The sequence below is a fragment of the Ambystoma mexicanum genome, chromosome 2q, assembly GCF_040938575.1.
Source record: "Ambystoma mexicanum isolate Mex_15411 chromosome 2q, UKY_AmexF1_1, whole genome shotgun sequence".
NCBI classification, from domain to species: domain Eukaryota; kingdom Metazoa; phylum Chordata; class Amphibia; order Caudata; family Ambystomatidae; genus Ambystoma; species Ambystoma mexicanum.
This window is the reverse complement of record NC_090924.1, coordinates 108,160,993-108,188,828: the sequence shown is the minus strand read 5'-3', so window position 1 is coordinate 108,188,828 and position 27,836 is coordinate 108,160,993. Positions and strand designations below refer to the sequence as shown.

The 27,836-nt window shown below is 48.8% G+C and overlaps 2 protein-coding genes across 4 annotated transcripts in view; one reads left to right on the top strand and one right to left on the bottom strand.

Moving 5' to 3' along the window:
• The window catches only part of RNPS1 (RNA binding protein with serine rich domain 1), a 337,071-nt gene extending 316,257 nt beyond the window's left edge, over positions 1–20,814 (bottom strand). The window contains exon 1 of the mRNA XM_069646964.1: positions 20,713–20,814. Coding sequence (XP_069503065.1) covers positions 20,713–20,735 — 23 coding nt within the window. The 5' untranslated portion in view covers positions 20,736–20,814. The remainder of the gene's footprint in view (positions 1–20,712) is intronic.
• A 570-nt stretch (positions 20,815–21,384) lies between these two features.
• LOC138569199 (histone-lysine N-methyltransferase 2D-like) overlaps positions 21,385–27,836 on the top strand; it is a 538,746-nt gene continuing 532,294 nt past the window's right edge. The window contains exon 1 of one of the 3 annotated variants that reach the window (XM_069646961.1): positions 21,385–21,644. The gene's annotated coding sequence lies outside the window, so the exon portion shown is untranslated. The remainder of the gene's footprint in view (positions 21,645–27,836) is intronic. The other 2 variants (XM_069646960.1, XM_069646962.1) reach the window with 2 other exon arrangements.

Here is a 27,836-nt window from a genome sequence, read left to right as displayed (position 1 = left end):
TTAAGCAAACAACTATTTAATGTGCAAATGCAATCAACCCTCCTCAAAAACCTCCCAGAACACCATCCCAAAACACCTCCCACCTCCCCAAAAACCCTCACTAAACACCATCTCCAAAACACTATCGTGAAAACACCTCCTCCTGAAACCCTCCCTAAACACTGTCCGCAAAACACCATCCACAAAACACCACCAACCCCAAAAACCCTCCACAAAACACCCTTGCAGTGTCTGACAGTTACAGTGTCTCCTGGGCATAGAAGCCTGCTCCAGTACCTTGGGAGCCAGGTGGCTCTGTGATCTGTGCCTTGGGGTGCTGGGTAGTGAGCCCTCTGTGGTGGTTACAGAGGTGGAGGGCTCTGAACCCCTGGGCCTGTATATTCTGCAGGGTGAGCTGCATGAACTGATTGAATGTCTCGGTAGAGGGTGACATTGCCTCTGTGTGCTCCCGCACCCTCTGACCAACTGTGGTCTTGGCAACGGTGGCCTGGCAGAGAATGGGACATCCAACGGCTACACCCCTGCAGGCAGTCCTGCATGGCCGGTATGTGTTGGACCTGCTGGCCCGCCAGTGCCTCTGTCAATACCTGCTGCTGCTCAATGGCATCTAGCCTCGCCCATTAAGCCGCCATGTTGTGCACGGGCAGAGGTGGTGGGCTGTGTGGAAGATTTGGGCTGAAGCATAGGGAGTGGAAGCCCATTTGCTGCTCCACCTCATCCCCCTCCTCCTTGTCGGTGGTATGGATGTTGCTCATGCCACAATGGTCTGGTGGCTGCACTGCCTGTGATGGAGAGATGGGTGTGCTGGTAACCTGATGTGTTGCAGCCAGAGCAGGGAAAGCAGCAGTGTGTTCTGCCACAGCTGCCGGTTGTGGCGTGGCAGTGACAGCTTCAGTGGCAACCGTGCCACCTGCCTGTCTGGTAGAGGGGCCACTGTGCACCGCTGTGTGGATGGTGATGTCCTCCAGTCCAGATGAAGTTTCCACTGTGGTGGTATGTGGTGGTGGTGGTGGCTTTGGTGACTTGCTCTGCTGCTTGCTCCCGCTGCCAACAGGTCTGGTCTGGCAGGGGTTGAGGTGGATGGCGTGGCGGCAGTGGAGGATCTGGCCTCCTCACTGTCTGTGGACTGTGCACCAGTTCAGAATACAATGTCATGCTGTCAGTCATCTTGCAGACATGCCAGCAGGCTTGCAAGACACACATGCCACATGTGGTGTGGTCTATATACGCACATTTAGAATGATTGGCATAGGTGGTATTGGGCCAATGAGTGCTGCTACTACTGGGTGGAGGTAGTGCCTGTTGAGGGTGTACACGGTGCATGCAGGTGCATGTTGCCTGTTGGCCTGCCAAGGTAGCTTGCTGTTGTGGGTGGGGTGAGGCTTCTATCTATTGTATGTACAATATGTGCCATGTGGTCTTGAAAACATATTTAGCGGTTGGAATATGTCAACCTCCTTTTTTTCTAATGCCCTTGAATAGGAGGGGTGTGCCCGATTTTTTTGCAGATTATTATGTGCAGTCTGTAGCTGATAGGGGTTTATAAAATGTCTCCTTTTTTTAATACATTTTGACACTTACATAGAAATGGGCTTTTATTTTCACCTTTATTTTTATCTTTTCTTACTAAAGCCAATATTTCTTAAAATAGTGAGTATGACTGTGTGATGAATCCTGCTGAGTCATCACTTATTCCCCGGTGATGATCTCCTCCCACATGGCCAGGAGATGGCAGCCGCTACCTGATCCTGAACCTGGGGGTGATATTATAAGGATCATGTGAGAGGGGATGACTACCGTCTCACCGTCTCAGAAATCCAACGGACTCCAACTCCCATAAAGCCTCACATACTGAGACTAAGAAGATTCACCGCAGCAGCATGCCATGGGTCGGGAACGCTACGAAACACCTGTGAGTCTGCTCAGAGATATTGGGGACACTGGGGCATACAGACAGGCATGTAAGCAAGTGCAGAAAAGTACCAACATGAACAATATGAAAGGTTCTAGTAGTTTCACGATCGCGCCCATCCAGGATCGTGCCCAAGAGAAAAGGTCTTCAAACCAATCGTCCTTTTGTATGCCAGCTTCAGTTTGCATGTACGATCAGAGGGTGTGTAGCGCTCCTATTATTTGCGTCAGGGAGCCATTCTCTGCATCGTTGGGTGTACAAATGTGCTGCAAGAATCAACAATTTTGCAGCAATCCCCTCCTTCCATTGCCGTGAGCATGTCGAGCGCATATAGTTTCTAAAGGGTCATCAATTTTATAGCGCGTATCTCGACCTTGATTGCGTTGAGGCCTTGTTCTGTGTCATTCACCAGCTGTATGACCTCCCAATGCGCAATTTGGAGCCACTTGGCATTTGCAGCTGTCTGAACCCCAAACAGTAGTACAGATGCGAAAAACGTTTCTTCTTTGCTGAACAGTCTATATTCATTGGGTACTCAGAGCAGGCTGGAGATAGGTATTTTGATCATCTTTTCCTGTGCAACTTGTTGTTTTTATCTTTTTCAGGTAAGATGCAGAAGATGGGGGGCTGCAATGGGCTTCTGGTGGGACCCACTTTTGCTGGAGCTGGGGTCGAGGCAAGTAAGTTCTTCGATCCCACTGTAAGGTGGTATTCAGGGATCACGAGAAGTGCTGAGGTCAACTTGGCCCGTGAGCAGTAGCCCCTCCATGATGGCGGGAGGTGCCAGAATACCTGCCATCCACACACCCATTAGTCCATTACTGCAGCAGTGCCTTTTTTGAGGTCTGGAATGAACAGGTTTTATTGCATCTTTGGTTGGCCCCCACGAAAACAGTTCCTTCATTGTTAAAACATAGTTCATGAGTCTCTTGTTGTTGCACTTTTACTGGCTTTTCCATTGCTTCGACCCACGTTAACTATGCAATATGTTCGTTCCAGAATGGCGCACATGCTTTATTCACTCAGGCCAACACTTCCTCGCTGAATCCCAGTAGCCCTCCTGCTGCGGAACTCATAGATGTTTCTTGCCACGCTTGCCACAAACGTTACTCCTTGTAATTTCATATATGGCCTCCGCAAACACTGGATGCTTTTAGGATTTTGAGCACATTGCAGCTGGTCGGGGTCCGTACCTTCTAGTTGCACACGTTGCGCCTGGAATGTGCCTCACAGCCTACACAGTGCCAGATGACCAGGCATTGAGCCTCTAAAATTGGTATTTCTTCTGATATTAATTCCTTGGGCTATCCCGACGCATGTGGTTTCAGTGCCCACACATAACTACCATTCTTCCTCTTCTTCACCACCAAGCTCATGTCTGCTGTAGCGGAGGCATGGTATCACAGTTATGACACTGACACAAAAGATACAGTTACTCTTAATTATGTTCATGTGCCAAAAGAAAAAAGAAAAAAAGGAATCCACTAAATTTTTTGTGATAATAGATAGTGTATTCATTGTACAGTTGCCCTTTATGATGACACGTGTTTCAACGGATACCCCGGTCTTTTTCAAAGCAGGGCTTGGGTAGTTACAACAAATTCCAAAAAGAATATATAAAGAATACCAAAAACAAAATCCAAACCATTGGAAATTCAAGTTCAACCAAAAAGTCAACCACAATGTTAAAGACATGTAATGTGTGTCCATTTGTTATACGGTCCCCAGTCATATCGCACATATAATTTCAAAGTCACATGAAAATAACTGTGCATTCGAAGAATTAGGGTGTATTCAATGGCCATTTCCCAAATGATGTTGACATGGAGGGAGGGGAAAAGGGAGGGATATTTTAGGGTAAAAGAGAAAACACAAAAGAAAGCAAAAAGATTAATTGATTGTGAGCTACATCTTAGTGTCACATCATGTTATGACAACTTTTGACAACTTGCAATGATGGTAACATATTTCGTCTTACCCAATGTGTATGTCTTGCCCATTTGAATGTCCTTACAGCATGCATGCGAAGTAATGGGTTCAATCCCAACCTGCCATGTAAAACTGAATTAAGTCCTTTCCCATTCACTTTTATTTGTACGTGCATAGGTTTCACCGTTCCTATACTAAAACTAGTTAAAATTAAGTTTTCCTAATAGCAATTCTGTGTAAACTCAAATGTTACTGCTTATGTCTATTTAAACGTTAGCTGGTTATAATTAGTTTAGAGCGGAGCGTGAACATTACCAATTATCTCAAATTTACATTCAAAGTTGCTTTGGTGCGTTTAAACATAACATTTGCTCTATGCATAAAGCGGCCTGACAATGCTTGTCTTAGGGTTCCCACACGTGGATTCATGTGGAAAAAGGAGAATGTTCAGTTTAATATATTTCGTTTCCCATATTAAGGGCTTACCTGAAAAGTATAATCTTCTATGTGTCTGTGCGTTTCAGTCCACGTTCGTCTACAAACTGATTCATTGCTATTTTTGTTGTTCGTGCGGTTTCCTATCAGGGTCACTATCCCGTTGAGGAATACAATTATAATGATAAAACCGGCGCTGTACAATTGGTTGCGGCATGATACCTAGAATTAGCATATTTCATTGAACCTTTCTGACTGCACATATCAAGTGCGGGATCATTCTTAAAAACAACTGATCCTAATCTAATACGGTATTTTGTAGCTGCTATTAATAATATTATCACTATTTGACCGTTTCCCGTATCTGGTCATAACCATTAGCTATTTTACCCCAGTGTTTCACTATATTCTCAAATTTTTTACTGATTAATGAGGTGTGTCAACTACTGATTGTAACACACACTATTCATAAGTTTTGCATGCACTGTTTGTTAATCATTGAAATATGGCGGTGGCAAATTACAGTTGTTGGAATTTGTAACTTTCTAGCACGATCTATGTTCTTCCATCAGTTACATACTGCACCATTTTTTTTTGTTCAGAATATTTTTAATTTGATTTCAGCTCACGAATACAAGATTAACAGAAGTACAAACAGTTGAACTTTCTAAAATACAAATCCCCCCACATTTCCCCTCAACAATTCATCAGAACTGTACACTCATTAGCTTACAATGACAGCAACTAAGTCAAACCCTTTACCATGCTAAATTCATTATACAATTTCAATTCATTATCAGTGGGCTGTAGGGGAAAATAGCGGGAAAGCAAGAAGGAAAATAGTAAAAAGGGAAGAAGGGGAGAGATGAAAAAAAAAAAGGGGAGTAAGTTGAATTCATTGGGTCCATCATCCATATTAAAATACATAAGTCTAAAATCCTTGAAGTAACATCACCTATCAAAAGTTCATAATAATGATTTCATTGGGTCAGCCTTGTACGATAAAGGGTCGTAAACATGACATCTGCAGTCCTACTACGGGTTCATAAAGTGCGTTAGCAGCTGCGGTTGGAAGAACATCTGCTCTCTGTCAGAAACATATTCTAGGAAAGGGTCCCAGGTCTTCCGGAATCTCGGGAGCTTACCTTCCAATATGGCTGTAAGTTTTTCGAGACCCAATAACTCCCATACTTTAATCCACCAATAGGCAGGCTGTGGGCTCTCAATCGATTTCCAGAAACGGGCTCTAGTAATACGAACAGCAGTGAGCAGATGCAAGATCAAAATTGCCCTATGCCCCGACATAGGAAAGGTCCCATCTTCTGATACGTCCCCCAACAGGATCACTCTTGGGTCCATAGGGAGCAAAGAACCTGTGATGTCCTTAATTTTTTATCTAATTTCCAACCAAAATGTTTGTATGACTGGGCAGTGCCACCACATATGAGTGAAGTCACCCTGATCCCCACAACCATACCAACACGAGTCCGGATATTCCAGATTGAGTGGAGTCAACTTGGGGGCACGTACCACCTAAAGCAAATTTTGTTGGCGCTTTCTTTCACAAGCGTGCAGCGGAAACTAGTTTGAGCTCTGCACCAAATCCGCTGCCAGGAGTCATCTGCAATGTCTAGCCCTAGCTCCCGCTCCCAAGCTTTCATATACGGGAGTTTCTTGTCTGCTGAGGCTTTGTCCAGTAGTTGATAGCATGCAGATACTCTGTGTGACTTTTCAGTCCGATGCCCAGTGGGGCCCTCCCGCTCGCCCGTCGGGTCCCCCTATTAGTGAGCCAGTGCCGCAGTTGTATATAACGGAAGCGTTCAGACTCTGGGAGACCAAATCTTTCCTTGCATTCTCGAAAGGTCAGGGGCTCTTGGTTAACATATAGGTCTCACAGCCGCAGCAGAGCATCCTGGCTCCAAGCACGATATGCCACGGCTGCAAAACCAGGTGTGAAGGCTGGATTATGGATAACAGGAGACAGCGGGCCCAGCCCCAAAGGGATTCCTCTCTGTGAATGTGCTTTATCTCAACATTTAAGCGTACATAAAGTAGTCGACAGCAACCCTGCACCATAATTTCGAGCCTCCTTAGCCAGGAATGGATAATGAGCTAAAGGGAGTGGGGCTACAGCTTGTTCAATCCTCAACCACCCAGGAGGGTCCGGGCAATTCCCCCAGGAGAGCATTACAGCCACTTGGGCTGCCCGTTAATAACGTGGGATCGAAGGTAGACCCAGAGCGATCCCCCCAGAGACTCGGGGTCTTTTCTTTTGCCAGATAAATCTGTATATCTCTTTTTGGATATTCAGAAGTTCGAATTCCGGGATAAAGATCGGCAAGGAATCGAACACATATAACAGTTTTGGGAGCAACGACATCTTGACCGCTGTAACACGGCCCAACCAGGAGATCTCCTGGGAGTCCCAGGGTTGCAACCACTCCCCTGCCTCCCTGAACAGAGGGGGGGATATTCGCCCCATAGAGACCCGCGAATGTGGGAGTCAGTTTAATTCCCAGATAAGGAATCTCCGTTGTCGACCAGGGTATCTGTGAAAGTCCTCGTAGTGCTACTAATCTATTGGGGCTTTCAGTTAGTATCATTCCCCTCGATTTGGCCGGATTAACCTTGAATCCCGAGATCGACCCAAACCTACCCAGGAGATCCAATAGGGGTGGGAGCGAACGCGGGGCATCGTTTAAAAAGCAGAGCAAGTCATCTGCATACAATGCAATTTTATGGCACTGACCCTGCCAGTAAAAACCTAAGATATTAGGGTGCAATCTGACATGTTGCGTCAAGGGCTCCATCGCAAGGGCAAAAATTAAGGGCGACAAGGGACAGCCTTGCCTGGTGCCCTTGGCTAGTCGAATTAGTGGGGTCCAATACTTATTAATTTTCACCTTGGTGGAAGGTATCTGGTAATTAGAGAGTATTCATTTAATAAACCCCAGGCCATAGCCAAATCCCCTCAGACCATCTCTAAATATCCCCAAGACATGCTGTCAAACGCCCTATGGGCATCCAAGGACAGTAGCGACAGTCTCCCTGGGATTTTCGGGGCAAGAGCCATCAAGTCGGCGGCATGTCGCACATTATCATACGTAGACTGATTATATATGAACCCTGTTTGGTCATTAACTATCAGGGATGGGAGAACAGCCTTCAAGCGGCCAGCAATTATTTTCCCAAGTAATTTAGCGTCCGTATTTAATAGCGCAATTGGCCTATAAAAGGCACAATCTGTAGGGTCCTTCCCAGGTTTCAACACCAATGTCGTTGCTTACTCTGCCATTGACCCAGTCACCACCCCGTTTCTCCGCACAGTATTAAAAAGCTTTGTTAATTGAGGGGAAAGCTCTGCTTGGAAAGTTTTATAAAATGTATTAGTGAAACCATCAGGCCGCGGGGCCTTACCCACCGGGAGGGAACAAATTGCTGCTTCTGTTTCCTCCAAAGTTATTGGGGTCTCTAGGCGCTCACAAAGTTCTACAGATATTTGCGGGAGATTTGCTTCTCGTAGAAATTCTCCAGCCAACTGTGGATCTGTCATATGCGGGGCCGCATGGATTTTAATGAACCGCTCTATGATCTGAAGTTTCCCTGATTCAGTGAAAACCTGCCTCGCATCCTCCCCTCGTGAGGAGGCTATATGATTACGTTTAGCCTGTTTTTGGAGTTTAGCTACCAAAAGCCGATTCGCCTTATTCCCTTTAGAATAATAATACTGTTTGGCGTGCATAATGCCGTAAGCTGCCCGGCCCATGTGGTGGGCTTCAAGTGCTTTTTGCGCAATACGCACATCTCTAAGGGATCTCCGAGAAGCTCTCCTTCTATGTGCCTCTTCCACAATCCGGAGCTGCGCTTCCAAGTGGGCCTGAACCTGAATCTGAGCCTTCCTGCGTTCTATCGCCTGTGCAATGACTTGACCCCTAATGACGGCCTTCACTGCATCCCACACCACTCCGAAATCTAATTCCCCAGTGTCATTAAGTAAAAAGTATTGATTTATACAGTTTGAGATATTGGAGCGGGCTTGTGGATCCATCAGGATAAAGCCATTTAAGCGCCATGGCTGGGGAGAGACTGGGGATTCAGTGAATGGAGACAAAACTGTTAGGACCGGGCGTGATCAGACACGGCTTTCGGGAGGATCTCAATTTCTATGGTCTGGGAGATAAGAGTGTCTGAGAGGAGGAACATGTCCAGCCTAGAAAACCCCCTATGCACAGCAGAATAAAAGGTGTACTCCCGTTCCCCTTGGTGGAAAAACCGCCGGGCCTCTGTCAAGGAATTCTCTCGGAGGAGGGTAGTGAGCACCATGAAATGTTTTTTATCAGTCGGGGTCAGAGGGAGACATTTATCTTCCAATGGATTAATTAAGCCGTTAAAATCTCCACCGATTATAAGATCTCCCTCAGCCTGTTCGCCCAAGAGTTTGGAAATAGAGGCAAAGAATAGATCCTGACCGGCATTGGGCACATATAACGATAGGAGGGACACCTTCTTCCCGTATAGCGTGGCCACTACCAGAACATACCTCCCCTCCCTGTCGCGGAGCGTCCTATGGACTTTTAGTGGCATCCCCCTCTGAATTAGAATGGCCACCCCACATCTTTTCACCCCCACAGAAGCCCAAAATTTGGTTGGGTAGCGCTTATCGTTCAACCGGAATTCATCTGACACTACTAAATGGGTTTCTTGCAAGAATAGAATTGTGGGGTTATATGTCGCTAAGCGCCGGAATAGGCTCTTCCGCTTAAATGGGGAGTTGAGACCCTGGACATTAAGGGTTAGACAGATCACATTCGGGGCGGTCATTCCAGTATTTGCTCCAGTTTTATACCATCATAACCCGATTGGCCACTCCCATGGGACATTATGCTCCCCCCCAGGATCCCCACCATCTCAACCCAAACTGTGAAAGGACAGCACCCGACACCCAGCAAAGCATTGACCCCACTTCGGACAACCCCGCATATATACGATAGCGTGCAGTTATTTCCAAGCCAATAGGGACGTTGCAGATATAGACCTTTTGACAACATCCATTTTGTTCTTTCCAGGCAGACCCAAGTTTGAAATACGAGAGACAAGACAGGATAAAGAAAGCAATCCAACATAAAAAAGCACAAATAAACACTTTCAGAAAATGGAATATGACAGCTTGTAAGCTAGTAACACGCAAAACCCTTGAGGCTACCATAGACCTCATCAGTAGATTCAATAACCACAAACTTTCAATAACAGTGGGTGCAATCCGACTGGGGCGCCCCATAACAAACGCTGAAATAATACTAGCGATCCATACTAGTCATATGCGGGCCGTGCACTTCACAACAAATCAATACCCCCGACTGGCCCCACAAACATTCTTAAGACTTATGTTCGGCAACTTAAACCACCCTCTGGGGGAACAACATTGTTGAACAAGAAATTTGATTAGGAAGCCGATCTTGGCCCCTGCAATATCTGTAGAATGCAATATAGTTTCGTTCACAGGGGAAGACATGTTCATGTAAGCTGAGGCTTGGACCCTGTAGAGCAACATTAGGTGTCAACCAGAGGGGTGACAGCCAGCACCTGCTAGCCATCCGGTGCCTTTATGGAAAGGCGTGCATGTCCGCTATCAGCAGACCCCCCCCTCTCGATGCACAGGACTGCCTATCCACCGCCAACCCCTGGGTCTCCTTCTTCCATCTTTTGGATTGGGTTGAGAGCCGAGGTCCGCCTCCAAGTGGGGGTTTTGATCGAGAGTGGCTCCAGTAGATCCTTCACCCAACAGATCACTCACCTCAGCTTCCGAGGATACAACATAATGCTGGTTGCGAAAGTCAAAAATCAACTTGCAGGGGAACCCCCACCGATAGCGGACCTTCTGGGACTGCAGCCATGCCAACACCTTTCGCAGTCGGCATCGGCAAGTTAGAGTATATGAAGAGAGATCCTGGAACAAGCGAATAGAGGCACCGCGAAAGTGCACCACCTCTGACCTCCTGGCAGCTGACATAATTTCCTCCTTCTGGTGGAAGAAATGCAGTCTAGTGAGAACATCCGGGAGTACATTTCTCTTCTGCTGAATGGAAGAATATACTCGATGCGTCTTATCCGGGACCATATCTGCAGAAGGCTCAACAGCTCTCGAAATAGATCACTCACATAGGCGGCCAAGTCCTGGTCTAGAATCGGTCGAGGAATGCCACGGGCGCGCACATTATTGCACCTAGATCTATTTTCCATGTCTGCCTGCTTAGCCCAGATATCCTCCAGATGCTCTTCAATTGTCCGCACCCGCTCCATGAGCACTTCCGTGTCATGTGTCTGTTCGCATGTGACATTCTCCAGCTCATCCACCACGCTTCAAGACCCCCTAAGTGGGTGGTTAGATCCGCCAGCGACTTGGCCAGGGTGTCTCTATAGGTCCTTATTTCCATTTTTAATTTCACCTGTGATTTCCTGCTTAAAAGCCTTAAACAAGTCCTCCAAGTTGGACCTAGAGAAAGCCATGTCTGGAATGGGGATGGCAGCTCGAGGCGGATGGCTATCCACTGATACAGTGTGGGCTCGGGGAGCGGGGGACCCCCGGGGCGTCAAGAAGGCCTTAATATCTTGCGCTTTTATTTTTTTCCTCGACCCGACCTTGGGCATCGCCAGAAGGATGAAGCGATGGACTGCAGAAACCCCAGTGCTGGACCAGGACTGTGTAGTAAATAGCAGGAGGGTGGGAGAAACCAGAGGCCCAGCAGGTGTCCCGAAAAATCAGGAGGAGCTGTGTCCCCTGAGCAAGCCACCCAGTCCCGAGCCAAAAAGTCCCCCTCAGTGGGCAGATGCTGGAAAGGTATGTATGCAGCAGGCGTAGTCCCTCCCCAAGTCGCGCTATGGGGCCAAAGAGCCGAAGCTTCTCCTAGTACCAATTCAGGGGCCAGTTTCCCCCAGTACTCATGTTGATGTCCAGAGCCGAGCCACAGCGCGCCCCGAGCCAGCAGAGGAAGGCCTGCAGCCGCCCACCCCTGCCTGGGCTCCAGCTATCACTCCGCCCCCGCAGGCTCAGTGTCGGAGCCGGAGCAGTAACAGCACGGGGCCGGGCCAGGGCACTCCAGCTCCCACGGCGCCAGGCAGCTCACCCCCAGGTGACCGGATAGTCAGCTGGACCACTCCCGCGGCCCTCCGCAGCAGTCTCAGCCCCGCGCGGGCTCTTCCTCACCGGCGTCGCTCCATCCTCCACAGCAATGGGCACGCTCCACATCAACAAATAGGGCTCCCGCAAGCTCTCGGGCCCAGTGCCCACCTCCGCAGCGTCCGTCTCTCCAGCTTCCACAGCTCGCGCCGTTCCGAATGATAGGGTTCCCCTAGGCTCTCGAGGCGCCAGTGCCCGTCTCAGCAGCATCCCCCTCCCGCACGTCAGGCTCAACCTCTTAAATCTCGCTTCGTGATCCCAAGCGGGGGGGGGGCGGGGCCAGCGCTCAAGCCCAATTCAACGCACGCCCAAGGACCGAGCCCCCGCTGCAGCTCAAATCCGACAGGGAGCCGCGAAGCGAGCAGGAGAAAAGGCGCGCACCTCCATCTTGTTTACAACAGTCGCGAGGGGGGAACCAGCACTCTCCCACAATTTTCTGGAAAATGAGGCATCTAATCTTGCTAATGCAGCGATCCGGAGGGCCAGCACAGGTTCTGCCTGCAGTTCTGCTCCTTTAAAACCGCAGAGCAGCCACAGAAACGCCAGGATTCCATTATTTCGGGCGCCCACTGGCAGAGCTCACAGCAGGCACGTCTGCATAGTGCGCTGCCTAGCCACGCCCCCCATACTGCACCATTTTACAACATTTCATAGTGCATTTGCAGAGTATTCATAGAAAAGAAGACATCTCATTATCAGAGTTGAGACCCCTCTCCACCGTTCAAAATTTTCAAATCAATTTTGCTTCTTATTGTCTCAATTTCTTTACTGATTTCCTCCTATAGGTCCAAGTATCACTTTTCTAAGGCCCAGGTATCTAATCACTTTCTTGTCACTCAACTGGTGATTCCTTTGCCAGTGTTGAGCTAATGGCAAGTTAATGTCTTGGCTTCCAGTGGATGACATGTGCTCTCGTATTCTCACTCTCAGTTCTCTGATGGTGCTTCCTATGTATATTTTCTCGCATTGACATATCGCATAAATTACAAATTTTGATTTGCAAATGATAAAGTCAATAATTTTGTGCTTGATGCCATACATATCCTTAAACACTTCAGTGTTATCTAATGCATATTTACACATGGAGCATGAGCTACATTTACTGAAGCCCATGGGTAGTTGTGGTAGCCAAGTAGGAGTGATTTTAGTTCTCTCTTCCGGGAGCAAGGAGGGACTTAGAATGTTCTTGCTCGTCTGAAAATGACAGATGGACTGTCTTCAATGAGATCTTTCATATGTGGGTCCAATTTAAGAAGGTGCCATTTCCTTTTAGAAAATGTTCTTAGAATTGAATTGTTCGCACAGTATGTTGTAATAAAACGTATTCTCTCGGATTTACATTCTATCTTCTTTTTGGAAGTAAGAGTGTTTTCTCTACTCGGTTTCTTCTCTGTGGCAAACCTAGTTAAGTCAATGTATGAAGACCATCATATATACAAAGATGGAGCCTATGATCGCTCATATGTAGGGCATTCATTTCATTGGCACCAGAGGCCCCTGTCCCCTTTCCACTCTGGGGGGAACGTGAACCCCTCTGCACCTCTTCTCCTGCTCTTCCACATGCCCCCAGGGCCGCCTCTTCCCTTTTGGGGCCGCCGCAGTAGCTCGTTCCGTGACTGCACTTCAGAGTATTAGTATTTCATCTACCTGATGCGCTAGCCTGCCCATTCTCATGACTACAGGACGCGGACGGCATCGCGCATGAGCTCTACAAGCACACGCTGCTCTCCCACACAAGCGCAGTGCTCCAAGCTCCACTGTTACACATGCGCTTCACATCAGCGGCTATTCATCGCGGCTCATCTATTCCCACAAATCCCTTTGTCTACGCTACTCCAGGTATGAGACACGATTGAGTTCATGCACGCGTTAACGTGTCGGGCCCTTCCTAGGCACACTACCCGCGAGCCATTAACTGAGTTCACCTCCTCCGTTTGTTTGTAGGAGCACGCTTCCCGCCCTGGCGTCCTCCAGCCGAACACAGTCACCTGGCCGATGTGCTTCATTCATCCCTGCAGCAGGTAACCCTTTTCGGGCTGAGTTGTTGCACATCAGCATATGGGTGGAACAAGCTTGTTTATAGACATACAGACCAAGTGGGCTACATTAATTTCCTGTTCTTATTTCATAGTAACCTACTTCACAGGGGACACTCAATTTTCCCTATCCATCTGGTTTTGAACATTCCTTCCCATTCAAGAGGGTACAGACTCAGGGATACGCTTTCAAGGTCAGTGTCGCACTGGACGTGTGCAATCCACACATAATGTTATTACATTTTATCCTTTGTTTTGCTAAGCACATGTACCCTAGCACAGCACATTTAATTCCACTAATCTACCCCCCTTATTTACATGTCCCTCATTCAGGGAGACCTTTTCCTGGCCCTAGAGAAAGGCTTCCATCGCCTCAAGCCGAAACGTCTCTGGACGCCACACCCCTGGTACCCTTAAAGCCTAATGCAAGAACATTAACACAGGATTTAACATCCAGATGTCCATTTACCAATAGGGTACCCTTCTGCCTGGCAGTGGTAGACCTCTTCAAGGCTTCCGAGGAGTGTGATATCATACACATCCCATGGGACTCTGAATATGCATGCAACTGTGCGGCACTCATTGGGCTCTGTTTAGTTGCCTAGCCCAGTTCCGTCCGGGATTTTCATATATAGTGTTTGCTCTGTACCACTATTATATGTCAAAGAAAGGAATATCTGCCATACACAAGTCTAATTCATGTACTTAGCGAAGTTGCTAATCTCTTGTTGTGGAAATATCTCACAGTTTTCTCATTGTTGATGATTGTTATATGTTTGTGTCTACATATTTGTATTTAGTGGATTAAGTCACAGAATATTTGTTTGCAGACCCTAAAAGTCCCCACCAACTGTATATGTACTCAAAAACTTTCCCACTGACCAGCTGTTAAATAACTATGACTGCACATACATAGGAAAGTTTCTTTTTAAAAATATAAAAACAAGACAAAAAAATCAAAATAAGACTAGCAGCCAAATAATAAAAGCTGTCTGAACACCACTCAGTTTGAGTGTGTCTTTGAATGTCATGCTTTGGTTATTAGTGAGGCAAGGAGTTTATTGTCTCAGTGATAAATTACAAAGGAAAACGAGTTAGCAATAAATGGTTGTAATTTGTAAAATGTGTTGGTAGGACACCCTATGTTTCAATCTACTTTTAGGCCATAGTTCTGCCAATTCTCGGGCTGTCCCTCCAGTTACCACCATACCTGTTTCAGACCAACACAATATGCCTCCAACCCCTCCCACCAGAACCACACCAAGATGCCCCCATCCTGCCATCCAGACCCACACCTAGATGCCCCATGCCTCCCCCGCAGACCCACAGCAATGTGTCCCGTCCCTCCCATCAAGCCCACACCAATGTGTCCCAATCCTAACATCAAACTGACACCAATGTGCCTCCATCACTTCCATCCAGAGCCACACCAAGATGCCCCTATCCCACCCTCCAGATGCACACAGATGTCCCCATCCCTCCCACACTAGGATGCCCCATCCCACCCTCCAGAACAACAGATGCCCCATACCTGTTCCAGTCCAACACCAATGTGCCCCCATCCATTGCAGACCCCAAGATGCCATCATCACTCCATCCACACAGAAAGACGCCCCATCCCACCCTCCAGACCCACACCTAGTTGAACCATCCCTCCCCCCAGACCCACAATGTGCCCATTCCTCCCCCACAGACCAATGTGCCCCATCCCTCCCATCAAACCCACACCAATGTGCCTCCATCCACTCCTTCCAGAGCCACACCAAGATGCCCCTATCCCACCCTCCAGATGCACACAGATGTCCCCATCCCTCCCACACTAGGATGCCCCATCCCACCTTCCAGAACAACAGATGCCCCATACCTGTTCCAGTCCAACACCAATGTGCCCCCATCCATTGCAGACCCCAAGATGCCATCATCACTCCATCCACACAGAAAGACGCCCCATCCCACCCTCCAGACCCACACCTAGTTGAACCATCCCTCCCCCCAGACCCACAATGTGCCCATTCCTCCCCCACAGACCAATGTGCCCCAATCCTCCCATCAAACCCACACCAATGTGCCTCCATCCACTCCTTCCAGAGCCACACCAAGATGCCCCCGTCCCACCTTCCAAATGCACATAGATGTCCCCATCCCTCCCACACCAGGATGCCCCATCCCACCTCCAGACCAACAGATGTTCCATACCTGTTTCAGACCAACACCAATGTGCCCCCATCCACAGATGGGGAGCAGGTGCATGTGGATCTAGGTAACCAGCCCTAAACCCCGCCCACCTGGTGCCTTCCTGGTTGCCACTCTTTTTCCCTACATAAGGATCCCTCCAGACTCTTTTCCTTTGCAGATGGGGAGCCGATGCAAGTGGATCTAGCTCACCTGGCCTAAGCACCACCCACCTTCTTGACCCTGCCTCTTCCGTCCTGCTCTTAACTCTTAGATCAAGGACGTCTCTCGCCCGGGTGTCCGAAGTGAAGGGCAGACAAAGAAAAGGGCAATTCCTGTTTGGACCAGGAGGACACAGGGCCCGACCCCCTGCTCAGATAGCAGGTAAGCATGCCCCAAAGTGTGTTTACTCCCTTTGTCCCCCCAGGCAACCCCACCCCCTGTAGTCACCCCGTGATGTTCCCTTGTGCCCCCCTTCTCGCACACCGTTTTTGCCCGTTTTGCTCGATTCTTCTAGCCTGCTCCCCGCCCCCGAACCTACTTCTGCAGGAGTCCGTTCTGATACATTCTGGTTTCACCATCACCGTCTTGTGGCCAATGCTGGATTTGACTTTTATGGACTTCATTGATTTCACAGTGAGTCACCCTTTCTCAACTCTCATGCTAGACTTCCTTTGCATCTTGTACTCATGATGGCCCTGAATCATGCTGTTCCCATCTCCAGCTTGTATCCTGGCTTGCAATATAAGGTGTTACTACTGACTTCTGCACTTGTATTCGCTCTCCACTCTTGCTTCTCCTCTTTTTGACTGCTTACTCTCTGTTCTCTCCTCCCCTTACTTTCTTCTATGCACTTACTCTATCAAAATTGTCCCTGGACGTAGTATGATAGCAACCTTGTCCGTCTCCTCCTCCGTCCCCTTACTTGTCCCCCCCCCAACCTCCCTCCAGTACTATCTGAAATGTCATCAGGCCTAGTACGATAGTCGCTTGTTTTGTTCTTCCCCTCCCTTTCTGCACCCCTCTCCCTCAACTTTTGTTTTTCTCCAGCTCTACTAGAAATGTAATCAGGCTTAGTATGGTAGTTGCTTGTCTGTCTGCATTTCCTTCCCACTCTCCCCCTCCCTTCCTTATCTATGTCTTAGCTCTTGCACTATCTGAAATGTCGTCAGGCAGAGTACGATACTTCATTTCTATTTTCACTTGTTCCCTCCCTTACCTTGAAGCGCTTTGAAACACATTGTGTATGGGTGCTATATAAATAAACTATCATATCATATCATTGCAGACCCCCCCCCCCCCCCAAGGATGTCACCATCCCTCCAACCACACGGCAAGATGTCCCCATCCCGCCCTCCAGACCCACACCTAGATGAACCATCCCTCCCCCCAGACCCACAATGTGCCCCCATCCCGACCCCAGACACAGACCAATGCCCCCCATCCCTCCCATCAAACACACACCAATGTGCCCCGTCCCCTCCCTCCAGGGCCACACCAAGATGCCCCACGCCACCCTCCCAGTCCACACCTAGATGACCCGTGCCACCCTCCAGACCAACAGATGCTCCATACTGGTTTTAGACCAACACCAATATGCCCCCATCCATTGCAGACCCCACCAAGATGCAACCATTCCTCTATTCACAGAGCAAGATGCCCCCATCCCGCCCTCCCAACCCACACCTAGATGAACCATCCTTCCCTCAGACCCACAATGTGCCCCCATCCCTCCCCCAGACACAGACCAATGCCCCCCATCCCTCCCATCAAACCCACACCAATGTGCCCCTAACCCCTCTCTCCAGACCAACACCAAGATGCCCCATCCCACCATCCCAACCCCTCTTCGATAATTTGGACCATCTTGGTATCACCTACACTAATTGGACTGTCAAGGCGATCCTTGCCCTGTTCCCATCATTAAGAATTCTGCCCATGACTTGGCTCCATTTATCACGGCCTTCATTAACTCCTCTTTTAAAACGGGTATTGTCCCGGCCAACCTCAAGGACGCATGGGTGATCCCACTGCTTAAAAAAAAAACATCCTTAGAACCAAGCATAAACACCAACTACAGACCCATCACCACTGTCCCGTTCTTACAAATACTAGAGCGTGCTGCATACCTGCAGATCCAAGACGACTTGGAATCCAACAATCTCCTGGGTCTACGACAATCCGGCTTCTGTCCCAGACATGGGACTGAAACGACCCTGATAGATTTGAAAACCCAAATCGAGGTCTTGAAAGACAATGGGAAACTAGCCCTGCTACTACTCCTAGACCTTTCCGCGGCCTTTGATCTGGTCAATCACCAAATCTTATGCCAGCACCTCTGCTCTGCTGCCCACTTCTCTGACTCAGCCACGGCGTGGATCAGATCATTTCTCAGTAACAGATCCATGAGGGTCTTCTCCCCCTCTGCAGCTGCTGACCCTGCTCCGATTCACTGCGGTGTCCCTCAAGGATCTTGTGTGTCACTTACACTCTACAATGTTTGCACTAAACCGCTCTTTGATGTACTTGACTATCTGGGTGTCTCATACACTAACTATGCAGACGACACCCCGATACTCATTCCCATCACTGGTGCCTACAGAGTTGACACTAAGGCCTTGAACAACGTTTATTTGGTCATCCAGGCCTGGATGGCCGAACATGAACTATGCCTTAACGACGATAAAACGGAGCTCCTTATTCTGGGCTCCACTCAACATCTTAATAAACTAGATCACTCCTATCAGTCGTTTATCATAGATGGTAACATCATTAAGGTCTCTAAGGACACGAAAACATTTGGTTTCTACCTAGACGCCACCCTGTCTCTGTCACGACAAACAAACGCCGTCAGATCAGCTTCGGCCTACACCTCTAAACTTATTGCAGCCTGCAGATCCTTTCTGACGACACCCAATAGCATCAACTTAGCCAGAACGCTCATGTCAAAAATGTACTATTGTAGTGCCCTTTATTTAGGGACCAGCCAAATGAACCTGAATAAACTACAAATCTCCCAGAACAATGCCATCAGGGTGGCATTAAACATTCCCAGAAACCAACACATCTCTGAATTCAGAACCAATTTACACTGGCTATCTGTCAAACAAAGAATCTCTCTGAAAAGACTTGCCCATACCCACAAATGTTTGGCCAACAAGGCCCCCCCTTACCTTTCCAAACGTCTTTCCCTCCACACCTCCACCCGACCTCAACGAATGGCCCAGACACAAAGTCTATTGATACACAGATTCAAACTTCAAAAAGCTGGGGGTACGAGCTTCCCCGTCTTAGCCTCCAAGCTGTGGAACTATCTACCTACTAACATCAGATCTGAGGATGCATTTAACTCCTTCAAACAGAAAACGAAATCTTGGCTCTTCGATCAGCTCCAACGCAGCCCCTGACTGCTATAAGCACCCTAGCTACTTAGACGCCTGTTTTAGCCTTTGACTCTTCTAATTTAATGTATATTATACCTGCCTAACTTATGTTAATACCATGATTACCTGCTTATGCCCATTCTTACTCTGTAATACTTTGATCTTTTGCACACAGTTTATATGTGCATGTCCCTGCCATTGCGTGACCTCTTTTTCACGGCTATTGTAAATGTTTGTATGGAACCTCTCTCAAGTTCTCGCGCCCTGATGCCTCTGGGCCTGGTGGTGCGCGCTATAAATAAATAAATACAAATAATTATGCAGATGATAGTCAGATTCTCCTCCCACTTTCTGGGGATTATGACAAGGATTTAGCCTTGGTGAATAGGGTATACCTCATCATCCAGGCATGGATGGCTACACATGGTCTATGCTTGAATGATGATAAAACAGAGCTCATTATCTTGGGTACCACCACTAATCTCAAAATATTAGGCCCCGAATACACTGCTTTTATAATTAACGGCAGCCCTATCAAAGTAGCCACTGACGTTAAGACTCTTCTTTTCTACCTCGACTCCACGCTTTCCTACACTAAACAAGTTAATGCCTTGGCCTCCACCACTGCTTACACTTGTAAACTTATCAGAACTGGCAAACCCTTCCTCTCCAACAATAGTTGCCTCACCCTGGTCAGATTCCTCATCCTATCCAGGTTGGATTACTGTAACGCCCTTTATATTGGCTCCAATAAACATACCATCATGAAAATCCAAACTCTCCAAAATAACGCTCTTAGAGCAGCCTTATGCATAGCCAAGAGAAAACATATCTCTGAGATCAGATGACAAAATAACTGGCTCTCAATTTACGACAAAATCCAACTAAAAATTGCTTCTCTCACCTATAAATCACTGAACAATGCTGCCCCCAGCTATCTTGCATAAAGATTCCATAGAAGGACTTCCTCTAGACCATCCAGACTAATCAACACCAACTGCCTCACCATCCCCAGGTTTAAACTATCCAAGGTGGGGCGTGGGGAGTAGTTTCTCGGTGAAAGCGGCCCAATTATGGAATTCCCTGCCACCCTCTCTCCGAGCTGATCAATCATATTTAGACACAGTTGTATCAACTGGCTTAAGACATCTGATTACTAGCTACTGGCATCACCTGCACACAAATGTACACCTGGTGTTAGCGCTTTACAATGGTCCTACTATCCCTGCTGATGATATGTAACTGCTGATGATATGTATCTGTTGCCTTACTATGATATGTATCTGTTGCACTACTGTATCTCGGCTGCTCCTAGGCTCATCTAGACTGAGCTTTCTCTTTATGTTCACTCCATGTCTCTTAATGATCTGTAACTCTTAATGATATGTAACTATTGCTCTGTGTACTTACTCCTGTACCTAAGCCTTGAACCTTCCTGTAATGTCTGTGCCCTGCTACCTTCGAACAAACACAGATTGCTGCTGCTCTTGCAGCCTGGCAGCCAGAGCCTTCCTGGTTCCCACTCAGAAAAATGACGCAGAGGGACAAGCCGAAGTCAGACGGCGGACGCTCCATCTGGGGGCTTGCAGAAACGTTCCCGGTATCTTGAGGAAAATGCCCGCCGTAACCGCTGCAAGCCAAAAGCACACACATTCCAGTTGCACTTACCCCAGCAGCCGAAGCCTTCCCATGATTCCTGCTGCTCTTGCAGCCAGAGCCTCCCTAAGTTCCAGCTCGGTTCGGTTCCATCTGGTGTTAAAATGCCCACCTTAACTGCTGCAACTGCCATACATGCCAACCCTCCCAATTTAGGCGGGAGAGTCTCGATTTTTCAGCGAAAAATATTGTTATTTTTCACACTCTCCCGCCTAAAATAACCGTAGACCCAATGCATTCCTATGGGAAAATGAATGTCTCATGATTTCCTTGGGGAAATCTCCCTCCCAGGTAGCAATGTTGGCATGTATGAACTGCAAGCCAAAGGCAGATTCCAGTTGCACCAGCAGTCAGAGCCGCCTTCTTCTTGTTAAGGTGACCCCAGAAACCTGAAGCTGGAGATTTCCATCTATTTAGATGATGTTCGCTAAGCAGAGCCTTCCCACTTCCCGCTCACTAAAATTGCTCCCGAAAATCACAACGATGACGTCTGAAGTCACTTAAAGAAGAGCAGGCGGCCGCTTGCTATAGTTTCTCAGATGGGAACTAGACACTATCTAATGTTTGGTACTTATTAAATCTGTTTTTGTCCCTTTTCTATCACTCTGCCCTATCTTACCTATGTTTCGTTTTGCGACCTTGACGAGTCCTTTTTTTGTTTCGCTGCGTTATTCCATCCTCTTTATCTTGCTTAGGCAGACCGACTGAATGTAATCAAGCTCCGCCCTCTCCCGGCAGTCTCTCTGCTTTTGGTACTGTCACCACAAAACAAAGAGTGACCGGAACGGAGAGATCACGTCTCTGTGGTTTACCCGAAGGACGAAAGTTATACCCTGTTCAGGGACCTCGGTCACGTGCCTTCATCAACCAGCAACCTCCACTTTTGCTCGCGGTGGTGTTAACCAACAGCTGTTCACCACTGGTCGCTTCCTGCTCTCACGTATGTACGTCCTCTGGCCCCGCCCCTTGTATACGTGATGTTTACTTTATAGAAAATGAACACTTTGCGTTATGCATTACCAGAGTGATGTAGTCCTTAACATGTAAATCTTAGGCAATCGTGTTATGTGGTGCACTTGTATAATTAGCTTATCGGACGTGGGCATTTTCCAACTTTAGTTGCCCCGCCCCTTCTCCACTTTTGGAGGCTTTTAAAGCAGGGATCGAAAAAGGATTTGTTGAGCAGGAGCCAAAAACATCTATTGGGTACCTGGTATTAATCACCCAGTAGTTAAGTGCTGTGCTGCTGTCTCTTGGTAAGGAGGAGCTAGTGCATTGCGAGGCCGAACCCTCTCTGTGAGACGCGTATTCCCAAACGCAGAGTAATTCTCACATACTTTAGTTTGTATTGCTCCATTTGGCCTGGAGACTGGAGTCAAAAGTAGCATCTGGTACCTGTTGGTGCATAGTAACTGTGGTGGGGCCGCCTCGGGTCACTGGGGTGGGCCTAAAATGGTGTCGGGACCCCCAACACCGGACCAGGGCACTGCAATCACGCAGCGTATGAGGGGCAGGGATCACCCTGCTCGAGCCGGCTCACTGGCTCCAGTACTCGTTGCTGGGGGCACCCAGCCCAGGGCCGCCGTGGCGTGGGGACACCCAGGCCAATCGGCGGCACAGGCCACGAACACGTGGCAGGTCCTCCCCACCCCCCCCCACAAAGACACACAGACACGATTTGGCTGTTCCTGGGGCTCTGCTGCACTCCCGCGTGCGTGCCAGCAGAGCCCCTTTTATTACAGAGGCGTCATGACGCTCTCTGGTCAAAAGAACTAGCGCAACACACAACATCCCTCCTTTATTATAACCAAACAAAAATCACCCCACTCAAACGGAATCTTCTACTGGGTTACACTTGGTGCATTCTAGTCCGCGCACCCACAGTGCCCCTGCATCGTCACAGCAAACATCGGGTGCATTCCACTCCGTGCACCACCTAAAAGCTACTGAAAACTCAAACATTTTAACACTGCACAAACAACAGGTGTGGTCCAGTCTGCACACCACAGGGCCCGACGGCGGGCTTCCTGAGCTCAGAAGATTCCGGGGTCAAATTGGCCACTGGCGCTGCTGCAGGACAGGAAGAATACATTTTCTTCATCTTCCTCCTCTCCGGCATCGTAGTGTATTCCTCTGAGACCTACAGCCACCTGGACCGCCGCCACTCTGGGGGTCTTTCTCCCCTTCAGCTCACTCTCTCCCGACATCGCCGCCATGCTGGCTGGGGTTGGGGTGAGACACACCCATGCGAAGGGATCTGCTTTTCCGCACCGTCCACAGATGTGTCCTTTCGCCGGGCAGTCCTGCGGGTGTGGAAGATCCCACCCGCACTGGTGACACATGGTGGCACATCGGTCTTCCTCCTTGCCACTTCCCGACAGCTGCCACCTCCTCGAGCTTGACCCGCTGCATGGGGGCCTCCAGCTTTAGGTGTTGTCTGGAGGAGTCCATTATTGAGGCCCGCACCTCCGCCAATTCTTGAGCTCGGCCGAGGTCTAGTATTCTATCGAGGGTGAGCGTCGGGTCCCTTAGGACTTGTTTGCGTAGCTTCGAGGAGCTTCAGCCGTAGATGATCTGCGCTCTGATCTCATCCCCCTCGAAGTTGCCCAGGTCACAGGACAGTGCAATGCCACGCAGCTTCCCGTGGAACGCATCAAGGCTCTCGCCTCGCACACCTCATCCTGAACCGTTCATAGTCCCTGTTGACCATGGGTCTAAAATACTCGTTCAGAGCTGCGATGGCTGCCCCGTATGACTGATCTCTGGGCCTTAATGTCTTAAATAGCTTCTGGACGGCAAACCCGGCAGAGTACAGGAGTGTTGGACAATTGGCTGCATCCTTGATTTCCATTGCCTCAAAGTACAGCTCCCGGTTTTCTACCCAGGCTGTCCACCGGGGTCCCAGACTGGCAGGCAACCCCATTGTGTCAAAGGGATTCAGCATCGCAAGCTGTCCTCGACAGATGCCTTCATTGTCGTCCTCCACCATGATGACCACTGGTCGGGCACACTATGTGGCTGTCTAAGGCAGGTCTTGGGGTGCCTATCCCTTTCCGGACGTCTTGGAGGGCGGACGAGCGCTCTGTGGGGAGCCGCTACCCTTGGAAGGTGGTAATATGGTAGTGCGGATGACACACACCCTCTCCTTTTGGTTTTCATATGCCTGGATCCCCAGAGGGCGCACGAGCACTCCGGGTGGAGCCGCTACCCTCTGGTCTGGCACAGCTGTGGACGGTCGGAGGGGTTAATGTTCAATTTTCCAGCCTCTCCTCTTGCCTGGGCTTCCACTTTCTTTGACAACAAGAAAACTTTTTTTCCTTATCTCCTCCTCCAGGCCCAGGTTGTTGAAGGGCCCTCATAAACTGTGAGCGAGCCCAGACTCGCCACCACCGCGGCCCGGGAGTGACTCTCCCCTTCGAGCGGGCTTGGCGGAGATACGACTCTGCCCCCTTTCCTTTGTTGGAGCGGCCCGCGCTGCTCTGGCCACTCCCCCTGCAGGCCGCTCCCTGTTGATAACTGGGAGAGGCGGCCTTGGGCCACTGAAGTCCACGCCTTCTTTCAGGGCCGCTTTGCCTGCCCCCCTATGGGCTTTCCATCACAACACGAGGAAAAAGAAAAACACGTTTGTTCCGCATTCTTCTTTTTTTTTTTTTTTTTGGGGCCCAGTGGACTATGGGCTTTCTTCTCCTTGTCCAGGCACTTCTCCAAGTCCAGAGCACTCACCACCGCGACCCGGGAGCGTACATGTTTGCCCGCACCCCACTGGCCAGGTGGAGAGATGGCCCCGCCCCCTCACCTCGTTCAGGGCCGTAGCGTCTCCACGTGTGCCTTCCTTCGCGGCCGACACCGCACGCCGCAGATTTTTTACGAAGCCCACACCCTCATGGGTGTGGGCCCGGACCGCCTCGTCGCCAATGTGGTGGGTCCGCATCGGTTCATCGGGGCAGGCCTACGATGGTGTCGGGCACCCAGACACCGCACCAGGGCGCTGCGATCACGCAGCGTATGAGGGGCAGGGATCACCCTGCTCGAGCTGGCTCACTGGCTCCAGTACTCGTTGCTGGAGGCACCCAGCCCAGGGCCGCCATCGCGTGGGGGCTCCCAGGCCAATCGGCGGCACAGGCCACGAACACGTGGCAGGTCCTCCCCCCCCCCCCCCCACAAAGACACACAGACACAAGTTGCCGGTTCCTGGGGCTCTGCTGCACTCCCATGTGCGTGCCAGCAGAGCCCCTTTTATTACAGAGGCGTCATGACGAGGTCATGACGCTCTCTGGTCAAAAGAACTAGAGCAACACACAACAGTAACCAAGTTCTTCAGGGCTACAATACGGAGCTGAATAGTTACCACTCTCTGGTAATTTTGAACCCTGTAAGGCCTCTGACCTCCCCGGAATCCTCAGTGTCTATCTTATGCAGGGCTGTCACAACGAGAGAACCAGGGAGGCACGTGCCATGTTCCTAGCTATGCATACTTGCCAACATTCTGTGACCAAAAAGATGTAGGATTTTTCAAGTTTAAAAAATAATAATTCGCATAACAATGACATCATAGAAAAATACAAAACGTACATTGTTGGTACCATTGAAGCTTTCTAAAAAAACTGAAGCCAAAATGCTTTGTCCTGCAGCCTGCCTTAAAGTCCACATACATTACCTGCCACTGTAAAAAGTAGTAGGATCTGTCACCCAAATCTGTAGGCAGTAGCCTACTGCCTAAATCTGTAGGGTTGGCAAGTATGGCTATGTAATCAGGATTTTCAGCACACACAATACAGGGGGTCACCACTTGATTGCTGGGTTCTCCACTTTCTCGGGCAATTATCCAGTATTGAGGCTGAGACGTGCTCCAGAAGAGTTATTGCTGTCTGTGGTCGACAACTATATTCAGATCTGATCAATTGATCCTGTCATGCACTCTGTGTTCACTGTAGAACAACTATTTTGTACATTCACTATGATGATGCTGCATTTACTATTGGTCAACTTGTGTAGCATTTTTATCATTCTATGCGAAGTATTTTGATCAAATGCAATAATCAAAATTTTAATGCATATAGATACATTTGTGCCACCATGGTTACGAAGAGTTTAGTATTTGATTCATTGGTCTCTGTCATTGTGGCATATCATGGTACTCATACTGGCAAGGCTCACTCTCTCTGGTTGATATTTGTGACTATGAACACTGTTGATAGTAACACTTTCTGTGCATCAAACATGCAAAAAAAGTGCTAGTTTTAGAACTAACATAGCATCTTTGTGGCGCAAGTCTCCTTACCATCCCATTGCAGAATATAACATTTTAGTTGGTAGAGGTGTTTAGCTGACAGTCAAATTAGGACCGTGAAACCCACCTTCTAAGGCTCATATCCCAGCTTTGTCATTGTCACGTCTCGGCTAAATTGGAAACTACCTTGGCGATTGTCTGAGCGCTATCCGGCACGTTAAACCCTTTGAAACTACAACTCCCACAACTCTTGCTATTATAGCCACGTGATGTACACGCATGACGTTACTGTGTTTTCATTTGTTGGGAACTGCATTTAACTCCCATCTATCCGGAGATCGAGTGCTCCTAAACTGTTGTTAGTTACGAGCTCTGTTCCCGGACTCCCGTTTGAATCCTTGACTACCCGGCGCTCGAATCAAGTTATTGTCTTTGCCTTGTCCTTGTCTGCCTCCCGATGCCTGCCTCCCTCGATTGTTCCCCTTGGATTATATGAACCCGGCTTGCTCATTATTGACCTCCCACTTCTGAATCCTTAAGTTTTGGTGACCCGATAACCCAAACATTTCCGTAAGGGAAATAGCGTGAGGTGAACGCTCGCTTCCCTGATCATTTCATTTCTTTCCTTGTCCACTCCTGTTACTTTGAACACTTTTGGGACGCTCTGCTGTTTACACTTTGGATTGCTTTGAACCTTTTTGGGACGCTCTGCTGTTTACACTTTGGATTGCTTTGAACCTATTTGGGACGCTCTGCTGCATTGACACTGGATTGCTTTGAACACTTTTTGGAACACTCTGCTGCATTGACACTGGATTGCTTTGAACCCTTTTTGGAACGCTCTGCTGCTTTCACCGTGGTGTTCCTAGGATACTGGCACACCTTCCCTTCACCAGACATCCTCCTTGTTTTCTGCACTTCGATACTAGTAGGTTACTGGTATATTGTTCCTACGGAGCAGGTAAGAGTGGGTAATTGTGGACGGTGTTGGCTGTTTGTTCTCCGGCACTACTTGGCTGCATTTCCTGAACAACTGTTTTGTTCTTTGTCCCTCTAGCTCTGACGATTCTGCTCCGGCCTTTTCGCTCAAGCCCCCGGCCTGCCAGGTGTATTGATCCCTGTAGGCTGAGCCCTTGGGAGGGGAAGTCTTTGGCACATCACCATAAAGACCCCAGATTCCTTGAGTGAAAGGAACTTCCCCAGAAGAGTGGGGAAGTATTATCTGCAACAACCAGAAAACAATCTCTGAGTTGTGACAGATTTAGGAGCCTTACAAAAACGCCTATTGGTTATGGAGCCTGCATCAGACCCAATGGCAGCTCTCATGCAGGCTTTTTCTGCCTTGCGTACCGATATGGCATCCGCCCATGTGACCTTACATCAACGCATGGATGTATTACAGAGCTTCGTGCAGCCATTACCCCATGATGAGGAATTCGGTGATGCCGCTGCGGCAACACCTCCTCCTGGACCCCCCCCCCCCGGCTCCAGCTCCGGTTGTCCTTCCTGGGCCCTTTCCTTTGGCCCCACCCAAACGCTTTTTGGGGGATCCCAAACGTATCGGACTTTCGTGAATCAATGTCGCCTTCACTTTCTTTGTCGTCCCTTGGCGTTCCCAGACGCTACCACTAAGGCGGCCTTCGTTCTCTCCCATCTAGGTGGCACTGCCGCAGCATGGGCTAATCCTTTGCTGGAAGCTAATGATCCGGCTCTTTATGACTTCGATAGGTTAATTCAATCCATGAACAGCGTTTTTGATATGCGATACAAAGCACAAACCTCGGATTTGGAATTTTTGGCTATTAATCAGGGCAAGACGGATCTCTTGACCTACCTGGCTCGTTTCAACCAGTTGGCGGCTTAGACCACGTGGCCAGAACAGAAGAAAGCGGCTGTCTTCTACAAA